This window comes from Perognathus longimembris, chromosome 13 (genome assembly GCF_023159225.1).
Source record: "Perognathus longimembris pacificus isolate PPM17 chromosome 13, ASM2315922v1, whole genome shotgun sequence".
NCBI classification, from domain to species: domain Eukaryota; kingdom Metazoa; phylum Chordata; class Mammalia; order Rodentia; family Heteromyidae; genus Perognathus; species Perognathus longimembris.
Window position 1 is genome coordinate 14384062 of NC_063173.1, and position 17828 is coordinate 14401889.

The 17828-nt window shown below is 46.0% G+C and overlaps 1 protein-coding gene across 1 annotated transcript; it reads left to right on the plus strand.

Moving 5' to 3' along the window:
• The first annotated feature begins 2707 nt into the window (after positions 1–2707).
• Positions 2708–9054, plus strand: Cnga4 (cyclic nucleotide gated channel subunit alpha 4). The gene is made up of 6 exons (XM_048360796.1): positions 2708–2769; positions 2901–3002; positions 3276–3382; positions 3620–4265; positions 5982–6331; positions 8408–9054. The coding sequence occupies exons 1-6, from the start codon at positions 2708–2710 to the stop codon at positions 8848–8850; spliced, it is 1710 nt and encodes a 569-aa protein (XP_048216753.1). The 3' UTR covers positions 8851–9054.
• Positions 9055–17828: the final 8774 nt, after the last annotated feature.

Genomic DNA, 17828 nt, shown 5'->3' on the forward strand with positions numbered 1-17828 from the left:
CCATGGTTGTGACAAAACACCTGAGACAGACAAAAAGAAGAAAAAAAGGTTCTTTTGGCTCAGAATTTCACAGGTTTCAGTCCACAGCCACTTGGCCCCAATGTCTTTGAGCCTATTGTGGGGCAGACTGTCATGGCAGGGAGTAGGTACATGGCAGAAAAGCCGTTCCCTTCAGGAAGCAGAGAGTAAGAATGGAAGGGGCCAGGGTCTTAATGCCTTCTCTTCAAGGACATGCCCTAAAAACCTAACATCTTTCTACTAGGCCCCACCAAGTGAGGATTCTACCACTTCTTAAAAAACACCATCATATGTTCACCAGGCCTTCAACATACAACTTTTGGAAGGATATTTCAGATTCAAACCATAGCCTGTGTGTAACAAACCACCTCAACTTAGTGTCATAAAACAATTGCTGTTTTACTTTTCTTTTTTATTTATATATTTATATCTTTAAATAGTTGTACAAAGGAGTTAGTAGCCATTGTCTTATGCTATCATTTTCTGAGAATTCCAGTAAGATATGACAAGAATAGTTTGTCTGGTTCATGATTTCCGGAGCCTCATCTAGGAAACTCAGATGTCTCTGTATGGTTTGAGGCTAGAGGCTAGAATCATATGGAACCACATTTATCGTGTCTGGGCTGTGGCAACGCAAAGACTGAAGTCAAACAGAGCCTGCATTGTGGTGGCAAGGTTTCCAGGGAGAACCTCCTGAGAGAGAGCTACTGGAAAACAAGAATTCCAAGAGTGCCAGAAGTAAGCAGAATGGACTTTGATGATCTAACCTCAGATGCCACACAACATCACTCTTACTCTATCTATTGGTCAAACCAGTCACAGAGAAATGTGCATCAGAGAATTTTATTTTCATTTCCACAATGTTATGCAATGATAATAAATACTAGTTTTAAGTTTGGGACTGAAAGGACAGAGAGAGATGACAGGATGCAGAGTAGGAGAAAGAAGAGAAGGAATAAGCTCAGTTACAGATCCAATGTGCTGAAGAGGACTCTGGGATATCCCAGTAGTGACCTATAGTGTACAGTTAGTCACGTGGATAACCACAGCTCAGGGAGAGTTCTCAGAGAGCTCTAAATGGCAAAGGATATCCTGTGGGTGACCAAGACTGTCCAGGAGTCAAGAAAATAGAAAAAAAAGGGGGGGGCGTAGAACAGAGTCTTTTTAAAAGACAAACTTAGAATGGGTAGTGGAGCCTATAAAAGAGGCCAGGAACAAATAAAAAGAGGGGTAAAATGAAGACATAACAGCTATTAAAAAATAGTTTTAAAAAATGGAGGACCACAGGTGTTTCTTCTAAGAAACTTTCCAGAAACAATCTGATATCATCCTTTATCTGTGCAAAACACTTCAGTTTCCCAATTATTTGTGGGTAAAATCTGAGCTTTATTATGTGGCTGACAAAGCCCTCCCTAAACTGCTTCTACCCATCATTTAGCCTTATCTTTTGGCCACTATTCCTCCCTGCCTTTAAAAAAAAGCCACCATAATTTTTGTCTACACGTGTCCAAACTTTATACCCTCTGTCTGTAATGTTCTTCACTCTCCTATCTGTATACCTAACTCCTGTTCATCCTACAGAGCCTAGTTCAGTTGGGAACTGTCCTGATACCATAAGAATAAGCCATCTGTACATTTACCTAACAACATTTATCAGTACTGGCAATACTGTCCCTGTGTAATTACCTCATATGTAATTACCCACCTCGCTTTATTGTACTATAAGCTTCTGGAGGGCATACGGTGACCTGCCACCTGCAGGAGAGATATCAACTTGGGGAAGAAATTATAGGAATTTTGCTTAAGAATGAAGAAGATGTTCACAGAAAGGCAAAAAAGAAGGAAAGGAAGAAAAAAAGAAAGAAAGAAAGAAAGAAAGAAAGAAAGAAAGAAAGAAAGAAAGAAAGAAAGAAATCGAAGATCCAGAAATCATATGAAATCACTCATGGCATCAGACACCAGAGATGACAGAAAAAGAATGATGACAAAGGCACCATTGGATGGGCTACCTCACACCACCCAGCAGGAGCCAAGTTAAGTGGACCTAGGAGTAGGTAATGAAAACATAGCTCATGTCTGGCATGCAAGGCATCTCTTTGTCCCTGGAGACTAGTTGAGAAGCAGACACACAGGATCCATTCAACCACTAGTTGTTAAATAAATAGGCCTAAGCAGGGAATTTGTACAAGGTAAAACAAAGTGTTTAACCTACATTGAAACTCAATTCTCTCACACCGAAGGCCCCGTGTCAGCTCATCTTGCAGTTAAGGACAAAGGGAAAGAGTAAGGAAGAAACAATAGAAGAAACAAAGACCATGCTTCCTCCTGAAATATGCACCCCTGCTACATAGCGCACACACACACACACACACACACACACACACACACACACACACACACCTGCATACACGCACACAACTTCTCCAGGGATCTCATTAACGATGTTTAGCTGGGCAGGTGTAAGCCGAGGCCCTGGGAGACAGGGAAAAGAGTGAGGTGCTAGAGCTACGGTGCCTCCACCCTTTCAGTAACTGCTAGCCTTGGCTGTGTTGCTAAGAGCTTCAAAGACAGAGAGAAGTCACAGCGGGAGCCCCAGGGCAGCCTGTTCCAGGCAGTTTGACATCAGCTCCCACCTCCGCAAGCTCCCTAGAGACAGAAGGGTGGGTAGTGTGCATACCAAGACCCCACCATGAGCCAGGACAGCAAAGTGAAGACGACAGAGTCCAGCCCCTCTGCCCCAACAAAAGCCAGGTGAGGAGTCATCATCCTGTCCTCTGGGTGCTGTCTGCTCATCCCTTCCTTCCTCCTGGCGCCTCCAGTCACAACCACAGTATGAAATATCTGGTGAATACATGAAGCAATTCCTACCTTCTCGCCCACAGGAAAACACTGCCTGTCCTGGACCCCTCTGGAGATTACTACTACTGGTGGCTGAACACCATGGTCGCCCCAGTAATGTATAACCTCATCATCATAGTGTGCAGGTTTGGAGGAGCACCAGAGAGGAGGCCTTAAAGGGGGGGGGGTGAGGGCTAAAGTGAGGTCTGGAATTGAGGGGTGGAGAAGCAGGGGGAGAGGAGGGGACTTGGGTGGATGGAACACTGGAGGAGAGGCCTTAAATGGGCCTTAGATAAGCTATAAGTGAAGCTTGGGGGGCATAAGGAGGTGGATGGAACCAGGGAAAGGCCCAAGGCAGAGTTCTGTAGAACCTGGCCAAGGCCACCTTTAAGCCAGTCCCTTCTGTTCCTGCCCTGCAGAGCTTGCTTTCCTGACTTGCAGCATGGTTATCTTGTGGTCTGGTTTGTGCTGGACTACACAAGTGACCTGCTGTACCTACTCGATATCTTGGTGCGTTTCCACACGGGTGAGTGAGCCCTGGGCCTGACCCTTTGTTCCAAGCCAAAAGAAAAAAGTCTGTTAGTAATGAGAGAGAGAGAAAGAGAGAGAGTCCCCCTCTGTGACAGCCTTTCATTGGGCCTCTTCTGTGCTTGCCATCCACTTGTTGGCCTCCCAAACCCTGGAATGGGTTCCACCCCCTCCTCCTGCCTCTCCCTCCCCCCTCGGCCCTGGCCTAGGCCTATCCCCTCATTCTCTCCCCTAGGATTCTTAGACCAGGGCATCCTCGTGGTGGACAAGAGCAGGATCGCCGGTCGCTACGTGCGCACTTGGAGCTTCCTGTTGGACCTGGCTTCGCTGGTCCCCACCGACGCGGCCTACGTGAGGCTGGGCCCGCACGTCCCCACGCTGAGGCTGAACCGCTTCCTCCGGGTGCCCCGTCTCTTCGAGGCCTTCGACCGCACCGAGACCCGCACGGCGTACCCCAACGCCTTCCGCATCGCCAAGCTGATGCTTTACATTTTCGTGGTCATCCATTGGAACAGCTGCCTGTACTTCGCCCTGTCCCGGTACCTGGGCTTCGGGCGCGATGCCTGGGTGTACCCGGACCCGGCTCAGCCTGGCTTCGAGCGCCTGCGACGCCAGTACCTCTACAGCTTTTACTTCTCCACCCTGATCCTCACCACCGTGGGCGACACGCCGCTGCCCGCCCGCGAGGAGGAGTACCTCTTCATGGTGGGCGACTTCCTGCTGGCCGTCATGGGGTTCGCCACCATCATGGGGAGCATGAGCTCGGTCATCTACAACATGAACACCGCCGATGCGGCTTTCTACCCCGACCACGCGCTGGTCAAGAAGTACATGAAGCTCCAGCACGTGAACCGCAGGCTGGAGAGGCGCGTGATTGACTGGTGAGCGCGCCCCACCCCGGGCCCCAGACCAGGCTGGGAGGTGTGCGCCCTGGAGCACCAAGGGCTCCACACCCTGGAGGGTCTATGCCAGTGTGTTCACCAGAACCAGAGCAAGCCCCGCAGGGTCCCAGGCCAGGGAGAAAGGTGTATGCCCAAACTTACCGCCTCTCCTCCAGATGAAATAAGGAGGGCAGGTCTGGCCAGTGCCATCTCGGGGCCCTAGGGGATGAATTGTAGGATCTGGCAGCTTGTCTTCATGGGTGTGCCTGGATTCCCAGAGGAAGGGAAGTCCCACCCTCAGGCGATGGGTGTTCCTGAATCCCTGGAGACAGGGGTGGCCACTTGGTCTATAGGTCACTGAACCTGTCAGTAAAGTGCTTGGGACTGGGAGCTTCTTGTGACCTTGCCCCCAAACCTGACCCTATTTAGGGTCAGACCAGCCCTTTACCTTATAGCACAAAGAGGTCACAACGTGGCTCATGCCTGTAATTTTAGCTACTCAGGGGGCAGAGATCTGAAAATCACAGAGAGATAAATTCTGAGAGACTCCTATTTTTTTTTTTTTTGGCCAGTCCTGGAACTTGAACTCAGATCCTGGGCACCGTCCCTGAGCCTTTCTGTGTTCCAGGCTAGCACTCTACCAATTGAGCCACAGCGCCACTTCTGGCTTTTTCTGTTTATATAGTACTGAGGAATCAAACCCAGGGCTTCATGCCTGCTAGGCAAGCACTCTACCACTAAGCCACATTCCCAGCCCTCTGAGAGACTCTTATTCCAATTAACCATCCAGAAAGCTGGAAGAGGAGGTATGGCTCAAATGGTAGAGCACCAGCCTTGAGGTGAAAAGCTAAAGGACTTCACCTAGGCCCTGAATTCAAGCCCCAGACTGGGGTGGGCAGGGGAGCAATAGTCAGTGGTAGATCTACTGAAACTGTCTTGGAAAAGGATATCCCCCACTAAGGGAATCTGGGCTTGGGGGGAGGGGTTGGTGAGTTGTTGATACAGAGAGGAATTCATGTGAGAGAAAGGGCAACATAAAGAAGGCTCTGGAAGGAGTTAATGAAAATGGACATTATCTACCACCTCAACTGTCACCGTTCCTTCCTCATTCTTCACCCTTCCACACCCTCACCCCTTACCCCTGCAACTCCTCAGTCTTCACCACCACCTCACTCCTCATTTCCACCCCCTCACTCCTCACCCCTGCAACCCTTACTCTTCACTCCCCACCCTACCCCCACTCCTCATCCCACTACCGTGCCTACTCCACCCCCCCAACCCTGTACCCTGTTCCCTGAGATTGGCCAACGGATGGCTAACTCTGTGATAATAAGGTATACCAAGTTCTGAATTAAAAGAAGTGCCATAAAATTGGGGAGCCAGAACAACAGATTTCTGGGAGGATGGAAGCTTGGAGACTGAAGCAGCAATCTGTGGGGGTGGTGTATGGCATTGACTGTGAAGCTGTGGAGCCTGCTAGGGAAGCAATGATGATATTATTCATTGTCAAGTGACAGAGGTTTTCCATGCCTCAGGTGAAGCAGAAGTCAAAACATGTCTGTGACTAAGAAAAGACCAGGCAGCTCTTACTGATTCCTGTGGCCCCTGGGAGGCCTCACTATTGTTGGGCTTTGGGCTGAACTGAATCATGGTGGAAAGGGTAGGCAGGCAGGGAGAGTACTGGTCAGGAAATGGCACTCACTGCCTTTCTTCCAGGTACCAGCACCTGCAGATCAACAAGAAGATGACCAATGAAGTAGCCATCTTACAACACTTGCCTGAGCGCCTAAGAGCAGAAGTGGCTGTGTCTGTACACCTGTCTACTCTGAGCCGAGTCCAGATCTTCCAGAACTGTGAGGCCAGCCTGCTGGAGGAACTGGTTCTGAAACTGCAGCCCCAGACCTACTCCCCGGGCGAATACGTATGCCGCAAAGGGGACATCGGGCGAGAGATGTACATCATCCGCGAGGGCCAGCTGGCTGTGGTAGCCGATGACGGTGTCACACAGTATGCTGTACTGGGTGCAGGGCTCTACTTTGGGGAGATCAGCATCATCAACATCAAAGGTAAGCCCCTGAGCATTTGCCTTAGGGAGATCACTGGGGAAGAAAATGGGGATGGCAGAACCCAATGATAGGACATGATGGTATTTTAAGGGCATATGAAGTAAGGAAACCTGCCCCTTATATGAGTCACAACAGGACTCAGGAGGCAGGCTGGGAGTATGGCCTAGTGGCAAGAGTGGTTACCTCGTATACATGAAGCCCTGGGTTCGATTCCTCAGCACCACATATATAGAAAACGGCCAGAAGGGGAGCTGTGGCTCAAGTGGCAGAGTGCTAGCTTTGAGCAAAAAGAAGCCAGGGACAGTACGCAGGCCCCGAGTTCAAGGCCCAGGACTGGAGAGAGAGAGAGAGAGAGAGAGAGAGAGAGAGAGAGAGAGAGAGAGAGAGAGAGAGATCTGCTCCGCAAGAAGAAGCTGCACCAAGGTCAGTGAGCAAGCCAGGACCTAGGAAAACAGAATAGGTATGTTCTGTCACAACTGAGGCACCAACAAACCAGTGGAAGATGACAGACTCAGGCCATTTATCACGTGCTTACCACTCACGCTGTTCTGAGTATTTCACATGCATCATTTTATTAAACTCTTACATGGCTCTATAAACTTGGTACTAGCAATCCTCATTTTGAAGGAAATGGAAGATCTTAGAAAGGCTTGGTAACTTGCTCAAAGTTACAAAAGTATCAAGAACACAGAACCAGGATCAGTACAAAGAAGAGCTTTCTCACAGCCAAGCTGAGGGGGTGTGGGGAGGATGAAAGAGAAGAAATTCCTGTTTACAGATCATCAACTGCAGGCCAGGCCAGATACTATACAGTAGTTCATTTTTTTCCCCTCTCTTCAACCCTGTGTAGTAGGAATTGTTATATCTCATCATAGGGAAAGAAACGGAGGCCACAAGAGAAAGGATGAGCCCACATTACTGAGACTAGATGTGCTCTAGACTGGGTTTCCGAGCCCAAGGCGGTTCTGCAGGTCTTCCATCTGTCTCCCACACCCCTCGGATTCCACACCTTGCATGTGGTCTGCGGCTGTCTGTTTGACTTTGGGCAAGTCATTTCTCTTTATAGGCCTTACTTTCCTCATCTATTCAATGGGGATGATATGAAAATCCAGAGTTATTGTGAGGTTTGGTGGCTTATATTGGAGAGACACCTAGCATAGTACCTGCCACATAGTGCTAGTAGCTCCTTCTAGCTCTGAGACGGTGTGTCATTTGGCCTAACTTATATTCCCACCAACATCTTTCTCTCGTCCCATACAGCTCTCCTGTTTAAAATATCCCAGTAGTTTTCCATTGTCTTCGGCAGAAGACCTATCAACTCTGTCTTTCCATTCTCCCTACACCCTGTACATAAGCCACTCTGGACTACATAGGTCTTCTATATGCACCGTTTCTTCTCTCTTTTTTTTTTGTTCGTTTTGTTTTTGGTCAGTCAGTCATGGGTCTTGAACTCAAGACCTGGGCATTGTTCCTGAGTTATTTGCTCAAGGCTAGGACTCTACTACTTTATGCCACAGCTCCATTTCCAAATTTCTGGTGGTTAATGGGAGGTAAGAGTCTCACTGACTGCCTGGCTTCGAACCTTGATCCTTGAACCTTGATCATATCTCAGCCTCACGAGTAACTAAGATTATAGGCATAAGCCACCAGCATCCAGCTAACATCCACCTTTTCTGTATCCCTTTGCTGCTGTGATGCAATTGCCATCCTCCTACCCACTTCCTCTACTTAACTCAGGCATCCCTTCCCCCAGGCTTCCTAAATTCCCAGCCCTTCAGTTGCACAGGGCTTCTTCCCACAGTTCCCATTGCATGTCTGCCCTGCAACTGCCATACTCTTCTGTAACTATCCCATTAAGTGCCTATCTCCTCTAGATGGTGAGTTCTTAAGGCTGGTTACTGATACCTACACAGCACAGGGCCTGGTCATCAGTACGTTACTGAATAAAAGAATTAATGAGGCAGAAAAAGAGGCTCAGAGCACAACTGAGAAAATGGGGTCCTGATTGTGGAATGTAATGCCACCTCCCTGCACCCCTGCTAACTATCCTCCCACCTGTCTGTCCATGGGCCGCAGGGAACATGTCTGGGAACCGCCGTACAGCCAATATCAAGAGCCTGGGTTATTCTGACCTGTTCTGTCTGAGCAAGGAGGACCTGCGGGAGGTGCTGAGTGAGTATCCACAAGCCCAGACTGTCATGGAGGAAAAGGGCCGTGAGATCCTGCTCAAAATGAACAAATTGGATGTGAATGCCGAGGCGGCTGAGATTGCCCTACAGGAAGCCACGGAGTCCCGGCTGAAAGGTCTTGACCAGCAGCTTGATGATCTACAGACCAAGTTTGCTCGCCTCCTGGCGGAGCTGGAATCCAGCGCACTCAAGATCGCTTACCGCATCGAAAGGCTGGAGTGGCAAACTCGAGAGTGGCCGATGCCAGAGTACGTGGTAGAGGCTGACGATGAGGGCGAGCCTGAGGAGGGAACCTCCAAGGATGGAGAGAAACCCCCAGGCCCGCAATAAATTCATGCCTGACCCCAGGTCTCCCGCCTCCAAGGGACTCCAGAGTTGTAAGAAGGCTTTCCTACAGAAACTCTGCCATCCTTTCACCAGGTCATAGAGACTTGAATGAATTGCTTGGTAGATGCCCAGCTAGAGATGTGAGTATATAACACACATTCATCTCACACTCACCAGTCACCACATACACACACAAGACAGACAGACAGACAGAGAAAGATTCACATGTACATGTTGACATAAGACTGTGCATTCCACCAACGTGTTCTGCAGTTCCTACTCTCAGAGCATTCATGTCTAATACCCGCAGAGCCTAGAATATGTGCACATTCCATCATGCATCTCCTCAGCACACCTTTGCTGCCACTCACATAGCAATAGACACACAGGTACCCTCCACACGTGTTCAGGTGCTCATAAAGGCACAAACGCACATCCAGAGCTTGCCCAGTCCAAGATGTCCTTTCAATACTCCCTGTGTGGGTGGTCTGTGAGTGTACCCTTCAAGATGCACTTCAATAAAGTATTTGCCTCTTTACAAAGCATCTGTGGGACTGGAAAGAAAAGGCAAAGCCCGCGGTGGATCCAGATGAATTCTGTCAGAATTCTGAGTCATGGGGTGAGGGGTACAAGCTGAGTAGTAGCTGATAGGACAGGTTCCAAAAAGCTTGGAGAATAGAGAATCCGTACTGAGTCAAAGTGAGGAAAGTTTATTCTGGTCGTGGCTATAAATGTGCACCTTCTTGCATAGATATAGTCACATGCATGTGCTGGCCATCAGATCCCACACTACAGCAAAGGTTTTCAGCTTGGTGAACTCTGAGGGTTCCATATAATTTATGGGCCAAAGAAGACACCTCTTCTTTTTTCTTCTCCTGGCCCAGGCCTGGATCCCGAGGCCAAAGTTTTCCTGTATTCAGCGTCATTTCCAGGGGGACAATAGCTCTCTGTATCCTTGCCTGGCCCTGTCCTATCTCTCCCAGTTGTTGGGGCTGCCCACCATCAAGTCCTTCTTTTCTTTTTAAAAATGTTATTCCAAAATAGAAGAGGGAGAACATAGATTACATGGAGAGGAGTTCATGATCAAAGACATTAAAGACGAGGTTGGACGTGTTGGGAGTTTTGGAGTAACCTTGATACATTTGGAGGTTACTGGCTTGGGGCAGGGAAGATGTTAAGGAAGTTTGACATCATTTCTAAGACTTCAGGTCTGAGCTATGCTGGATGCTATTTATTTTACATTATTTATTATTGTTGTTGTTGTTGTTATTATTAATTTTGCCAGTACTGGGGCTTGAACTCAAAGCCAGGACACTTTCCCTTAGCATTTTCACTAAAAACTGATGCTCTACCACTTGAACCAAACCTCCACTTCCAACTTGGTAGCATTTTTAAAAAAGAACCCCGGGGTGTTCAACTGGTAAGGTAAACAGTTCAACTCTAAGTTAAACTTTATATGTGTAACTGAATGAAAAGTCGCAGGAGAGATTGCTTTTCTCTTAAATTATTTAAAAATATGTAGTTCTTTTGTGCTATCTTCTTCACAAGGTGTAAGATTTATAAGACTAGCATTAGGTATGTCTTGTTAGGGCCCAAACTGTGCCTGGCACATATTAGGTACATAAAATAGAACAAATACTGTTTGTTAACCAAGGTGAGGAATGTCGAACCAGATAGATGCCTCAAGTTGAAAATGTTTGAGAATTTCTCAGGAGATTTTTTCTACTATCTCTGCCTTCAAGTCCTGTTGAACTAGAATAGAAGGGTGTACTATGAACACTGTTTTGATGATACGGAAGAATTTATGGAACTGAGAGTAAACTTTCTATTGACACATGGCACGGTGTATATCTGTCTCCAGTGAGGGCTCTTTTAGAAGAAGTACCTCCTACCCCTCAGGATCCCTGTTTATGGCACAAATTGAGTGACAGCTGGCTGCTTGGCATATACAGAATACAGAAAAACACTCTTCCAGGCCAGATATTCATTTTCTTTCTGCCAGAAAATGCTACTCCAGGGAATAAAGTTAAGTCAGGATGGGCAGAAATATGCGTCAAGACATTTTATTAAATAGTCATTTAGGGGTTTAAACATATTATCCCTCCCCTTACCATGAGAAGTTACCTAAATCTTTACAGCCCTTAAACATAAACTCTTTTAAATTGTAGCCACTTCAATGGCTTGTGCTTATAATCCTAGTTACTGAGGAGGCTGAAATGTAAGGATCTCAGTTCTAAGCCAGTCAGGGCAGGCAAGCCAGTGAGACTCTTATCTCCAAATAACCACCACCACCACCAACAACAACAACAACAACAACAAAAAAAAAACAGAAGTAGAGCTGTGGCTCAAGTGTTAGAATTCTAGTCTTCAGTGAAAAAGCTCAGGGATGGTACCCAGGACCTGAGTTCAAGCCCCAGGACCAGCTTAAGAAGAAAGAAAAGGGGGCTGAGGATATGGCCTAGTGGCAAGAGAGCTTGCCTCATATACATGAAGCCCTGGGTTCGATTCCTCAGCACCACATATATAGAAAACGGCCAGAAGTGGCGCTGTGGCTCAAGTGGCAGAGTGCTAGCCTTGAGCAAAAGGAAGCCAGGGACAGTGCTCAGGCCCTGAGTCCAAGGCCCAGGACGGGCAAAAAAATAAATAAATAAATAAAGAAGAAAGAAAAGAAAGAGAGAGAGAGAGAGAGAGAGAGAAAGAGGGTGGGAGGGAGGGAGGGAAGAGAAAACAAAAGAAGTTATCAAAAAGTCTCTGCCCAGAGACCCTAGGTTTTTCACCAACAACTAATTTAGAGATAAATGATATCTATCTGCAAGGGCTTAGAATGGAAGAATCAAGCTATGGACCTAAGAAGAAAGGATACCAAGAATGAGAAAATGAATGAGATTCTTGAAGGTATTAGGTGTTTTATTTTGTTCTATTTCCTACTGTAACATATTACCAAAAGTTAATTGATTACCACCCAGTCAGTTCTGTGAGGCGCAAACACAGATTCTATTTAGATGTCTCAAGACTGAAATCAAAGTGTCCAGCAAGTTGGACTCTTAACTGGAGCCTCTGGAGAACAATCTGTTCCCTTGGGCTGGGAATGTGGTTTAGTACGCATGAAGCCCTGGGTTTGATTCTTCAGTACCACACAAACAGAAAAATCCAGAAGTGGCACTATGGCTCAAGTGCTCAAGTGGTAAAGTGCTAGCCTTGAGCAAAGAAGCTCAGGGACAGTGCATAGGCCCTGGTTTCAAGCCCCAAGACTAGCCAAAATACATACGTATGTACATACATACATACATACATACATACATACATACATACATACGGATCTGCTCCCCAGGCCATTCAATCCATTGCCAGAATTCTATCTCTTTTGATAGAAGAGATGAGTTTCCTACTTTCTTGACATACAGTTTCTTCGTTTTCAGGCCAGCCAAAGCACATTAAATCTTTCTCATTGTACAAGTGTCCCACTTCGATGGCGAGGCTGAAAGACCTCTTCTTTTTTAGGGCTCATCTAACTAGATTAGGTCCACTTGAATACTCCATAATGGTTTTTCTATTTTAAGGTCAGCTAACTATTAACCTCAATTACAACTGCCATGTTGATGAGAATCACATCTGAAGACAAAGGTAATAGGAGCCAAAATTCTGTCTGTCACAGTCTGTGGGGAAGACAGGCTGGATCCCACTTTCACAGTGAGTTCAAGATAGAGAGCTCTGTGAGTCCTTGGAATCTGAAGAATGATCTCTATGCCAAAGCAGAACCTAGAGCCTCAACAAACACCCCCAAACACCCCCTTGAAAAATGCCACAAAACACAATTGAGATTTAACACTCCCAAAAAGTAGGTAAGGGTTTAAATAGAGCCAGGTGCACAAAGATCACCCCTGTAATCCTAGATACTCAGGAGGCTGAGGTCTGAGGGTTGCAGTTCGAAGCCAACCCAGGCAGGAAAGTCTGTGTGAGACTCCTGTCTCCAATTACCTACCAAAAAGCTGGAAGTGGAGCTGTGTGTGGCTCAAGTGGTAGGGAGCTAGCCTTGAGCAAAAAAAAAAACCCAAAAGACAATAATAACAGAAAAGCTCAGGGACAATACCCAGGCCATAAGTTCAAGCCCTCTGATGGGCACAATTTAAAATAAAAAAATAAAAGAATCTTAAATGAAAATTGCAAAATCAAGAAATGTCCAAGGTTTTACAATGGTTATGAAACCATTCATCACTCTTATACATACATGATATCATTTGGTTCTCATGACAATGTTGAAAGTTTCCCATTATTATCATGCTCATTTTTTTCCCAAATCAAATAACTGAAGCCCACAGAGGGAAAACAATCACTGAATTTTATTTGTTGAGAATAACTTTATGTGTTCCAGTTCCTGGATCCAGTGCGTTGTCTCCATTCTTATAACTATATGAGAAAGATGTCATTGTTTGCCCTATTTTGAAATGAGGAAAGTGAGGCTCTGAGAATCTGTCATTTGCTCAGTGTTATCGAGCTCCTAAGTTAAATGCAGTGAAACCCAGACCTGTCATAATTTTTCTAGGAAGGAGATAAGGAAAAGGACTGCCTCCGCTTGAGATCAGAACCAGGCAAGCTTCTTTGTCTGCTGGAATGACAGTTGTGAGCAGTAACTATGGCAACCAGGAGAGATGGAACTAGTGGTGCAAGGCAAAGTTTGTGAGTCACTGACAAGGCTGGCCAGTGGGGTGAAGTGTGCCTCTCCAGGCTGCAAGCCAGACATGGGACCACCTGCTGCTCTGGGGAAGAGCTGCCAATTCCAGCGGAGGCTGGGGCCATCTCCATGCACACAGATGTGAGAGAACAGAGGTTTTACTGCTAGATTTCATGGAATGGATCCAGGCCACTCAAAGGCCCTCCTGCTGAGAGCACAGCAGCTTGAGGCTTAGCTCTCTTCCTAAGTCCCCATCCACTCCTTCCCTGGGTTATAATTACAGGATTCCTTGGCCTGGCTAGGATTTGGGACTTGCACTCCTGGATATTCCATTCCCAGTTAGCTACTCCCCTATAGAAGCTTCTTGGACTCACTCCAACCTTTTCTTTCTTAGTATTTGGATGCTAATTCTGGAAGACAGATGGAAGTAATGTGTCAAGCTTGGGATAAAATCAAATTCACAGGAAGAGGGACTAATTCAACCCAGGGAGAGAGCTAGGGCATTCCAGGAGCAGGAGGCAAGGTGGGTGGATCCTGGCTGGTTTGGGAGTGAGCTGGTATTGGGAGTGAGCTGGTATTTGTCCTGATGCTAAGATCAAAGATGGCCTGTTAAAGGGGCTGGGAATATGGCCTAGTGGCAAGAGCACTTGCCTTGTATACATGAAGCCCTGGGTTCGATTCCCCAGCACCACATATACAGAAAATGGCCAGAAGTGGCGCTGCGGCTCAAGTGGCAGAGTGCTAGCCTTGAGCAAAAAGAAGCCAGGGACAGTGCTCAGGCCCTGAGTCCAAGGCCCAGGACTGGCCAAAAACAAAAGATGGCCTGTTAAAAATGGCATCAGAGGGCTGGGAATATGGCCTAGTGATAGAGTGCTTGCCTCACATACATGAAGTCCACTGGGTTTGATTCCTCAGCACCACATATATAGAAAAAGCCAGAAGTAGGGGCTGGGAATGTGGCCTAGGGGCAAGAGTACTTGCCTCGTATACATAAAGCCCTGGGTTCGATTCCTCAGCACCACATACATAGAAAGCGGTCAGAAGTGGGGTTGTGGCTCAAGTGGCAGAGTGCTAGCCTTGAGCAAAGAGAAGCCAGGGACAGTGCTCAGGCTCTGAGTCCAAGCCCCAGGACTGGCAAAAAAAAAAAAAAATGGCATCGAAGACATGGCCCAAATCAGAGAGAATGTTCAGCTGGTTTTAAAGTAGGACAGATGGGAAAGAACATGGTAGTGGTACTGAGAGTAAGCAAATGCTGGAGATTGAATATAAGTGAGTAAATGAATGTAAACTGCCTGCTGGTGTCTAGAGATAGTGACTTAATAATGGTGGCATCTATGACTATTACTCTTATCCTTCTAGCTGCAGTTTGCCATTGAGGGTTCTGGCATATAGGTTTTTCTGCTCCTCAGACCAGGTCTTTCCTGGCCTGTGGACTGCATAAGAGATGCCGGGCTTGGCCAGCAGAGGGTGCAAGGCAACCCTTCCTTCTTCTGCCTACTCCCTACTAGGATTGCATTGCTTTGAAAAGCTGCAGAAATACCCAATGAGAAATGGAATCTGAGGCACAAAAAAATGATAAATCACTAAAGAAAGAAATCAAAGAAGGCATGAGAAGGTATTAAAAAATAACTCCCACACTCATGGATCAGCAGAAACAGTATTATGAAAATGGCTATAATACCAAAAGTAATCTACATGTTCAGTGCAATGCTCTATCAAAATACTAATGGAATTCCTTACAGAGGCAAAAAAGCCAATCCTAAATTTCATATGGAAGTACAGAATATCATGAATAACCAATGTGATCCTGAGCAAAATAAAAGCAGCACCAGAGATATCATGATATGTGACTTCAAACTGTACTACAAAAGTCAAGCAACAGAAACAGAATGGTACTAGCACACAGACACTTGATTAATGAACTAAAACACCTATCAATAAACTACCATAGTTACAGTTAGCTGTTTTTTCACAAAGTTTCCAAAACATCCATTGAAAAATAAAACGAACAAAAACCAGCTTTTTCAAGAAACAGTACTGGGAAAACTGGATACCACATCTAAAAGACTGAAATCAGATCCCTGTCTCTTATCCTGTACTAATATAAATTCAATGGAGACCAATGTAGTACTTGAAAGTATTACAGGAAAACACTAGAAGATCTAGGCATAGACAAAAAAATTGACTAGAACTCCAATAACTCATCATCTGAAATAGTGATAATATGAGATTGCACCCCCAAAAAAAGTTTCCACAGAGTAAAGGAAATAGTCATGAGAATAAGTAAATAGCCTATAGAATGGGAGAAAAATCTTTGCCAACTATACATCCAGCAATAGATTGATAACTAGAATATACAGAGAGCTAAAAAGACTATACTTCCAAAGAACCAGCAACCCAACTAATAGATGAGCAAGTGAACTGAATGGACATTTCTCAAAAGACACACAAATGGCTAATACATACATACAGAAATATTCACCATCCCTACCTACAAAGGAAATGCAAATCAAAACAACATTCAGATTTCCTCTCACTCGGTCAGAATGGCCATCATCAAGAACACAACAACAAATGCTGGCAAAGATGTGTGGGGAGGGGAAGAAACTCATAACTTGTTGGTAGGCATGTAAACTAGTACAACGACTATGGAAATCAGAATGAAAATTCCTTGAAAAAAGTGAAAAATAAGCATATGATCCAGCAATACTACCCAAGGGCATATATCTGATGGAATGTAAGTCAGGAAACAAACAAGACACTTGCACACCCATGTTCCTTGCAGCACAATTCAAAATAGCCACACTATGAAAATAGCCCAGATCCCCTAAACCTGATGAAGGAATCGAGCAAACGTGGTACATAAACCCGATGGGGTAGTATTCAGTCATAAAGAAGAATAAAATTATGTCTTTTGAAGAAAAATGGACGGAACTGGACATCATTATGTTGAAGAAAGTTAGTTAGGTTCAGATGGACAAATATTGCATATTTTCTCTTATATGCAGAATCTACACTTAAAAATGTGTAGACAGAAAGGAAGGAAGGAAGGAAGGAAGGAAGGAGAGAGAGAGAAAGAAAGAGAAAGAAAGAAAGAAAGAAAGAAAGGAAGGAAGGAAGGAAGGAAGGAAGGAAGGAAGGAAAGAAAGAAAGAAAGAAAGAGAGAGAGAGAGTGAAAGGACAGAGAGAGAACCTAACCATAATGTGGGACTGTTTGGGAGGATGAGAGGAAGAGGGAGATGAAAAGAAAGCAAGACAGGGCAAATGGTATCGAAATGCATTGCATCTGTGTGGGAGAAAAGTCACTGGAAGCTATTGAATAATAGAGAGGAAAGCAGGGTGAGGCAAGAAAACAGTAGAGAAGGTTAATCTTCTCCAGTTACAATGTGTGCAGGTGTAGAATATCATAGTGTAACTCCTTTGCACCATTAATATTCACCAAGGAAATGAGTGACGGGAAAGTATAACCGATTTGATGGGGGATGGGAACCAACAGGACCAGGGAAGGAGAATGGAGAGAATGAGTGAGGAGGAATGGGGCCTAAGCACTTTATCTGCACGTATAAAACTAGAACAACAAAACCTGTTGCAATTGTTTTAAGACATGGGAAAGATGGAATAAGGGAAAAGGACAGAGGGGGTGAGTTTGATTAGGGTCTTTTTTATTCATGTATGGAAATATCACAGTGAGCCCTCTCCCTTACAACTAATCAAGGCTAATACAAAGGTTCTAACAAAGGAATGCTACTGGGAAATGGGGATCTGAAGTGGTCTATGAAAATGAAATCTATCAGTGGTGGTGCTGAGACATGACTGAATGAGAGCCTAAAGCAGCTCTGTTGAGGTCAGCACCATGGACTGGCTGGGAACACTCAGGAACACGCCTCACAGAAGAGCTTTCCTTCTGCTTTCACTCCCAGCATACGTGGAGCTGGGATCCACCGTAGGAGAGAAACCAGCTGCAGTTGAGTCCTTGGGATGCCCATGCACTGGGCATTTCCCTCTGCTTCCGATTAAGCCGCCTCCCCTCCACAGCTTTCAGGGTCTTCCTTGCTTTTCTGTGATGCGCACATATGCTTCCGTGCTGAACTCCTGCCTACACAATGCCTGCCCACGCAGGAGGCGCTTCTCTTGGGATAATTAAACAAAGAAGGAATGGGCTGGGAAGACAGGCAGGCTGGAGCAGGCAGGGATAATGAGCAGAGGAAAGAAAGCAGGGTCTTGTGCTAGGGGAGAGCAGAGGCATGTTCCCAGGAGCTGGCTCTGGACGGATGATCAGACTTGGTTTCCATTGTGGCCTCTCACAGGT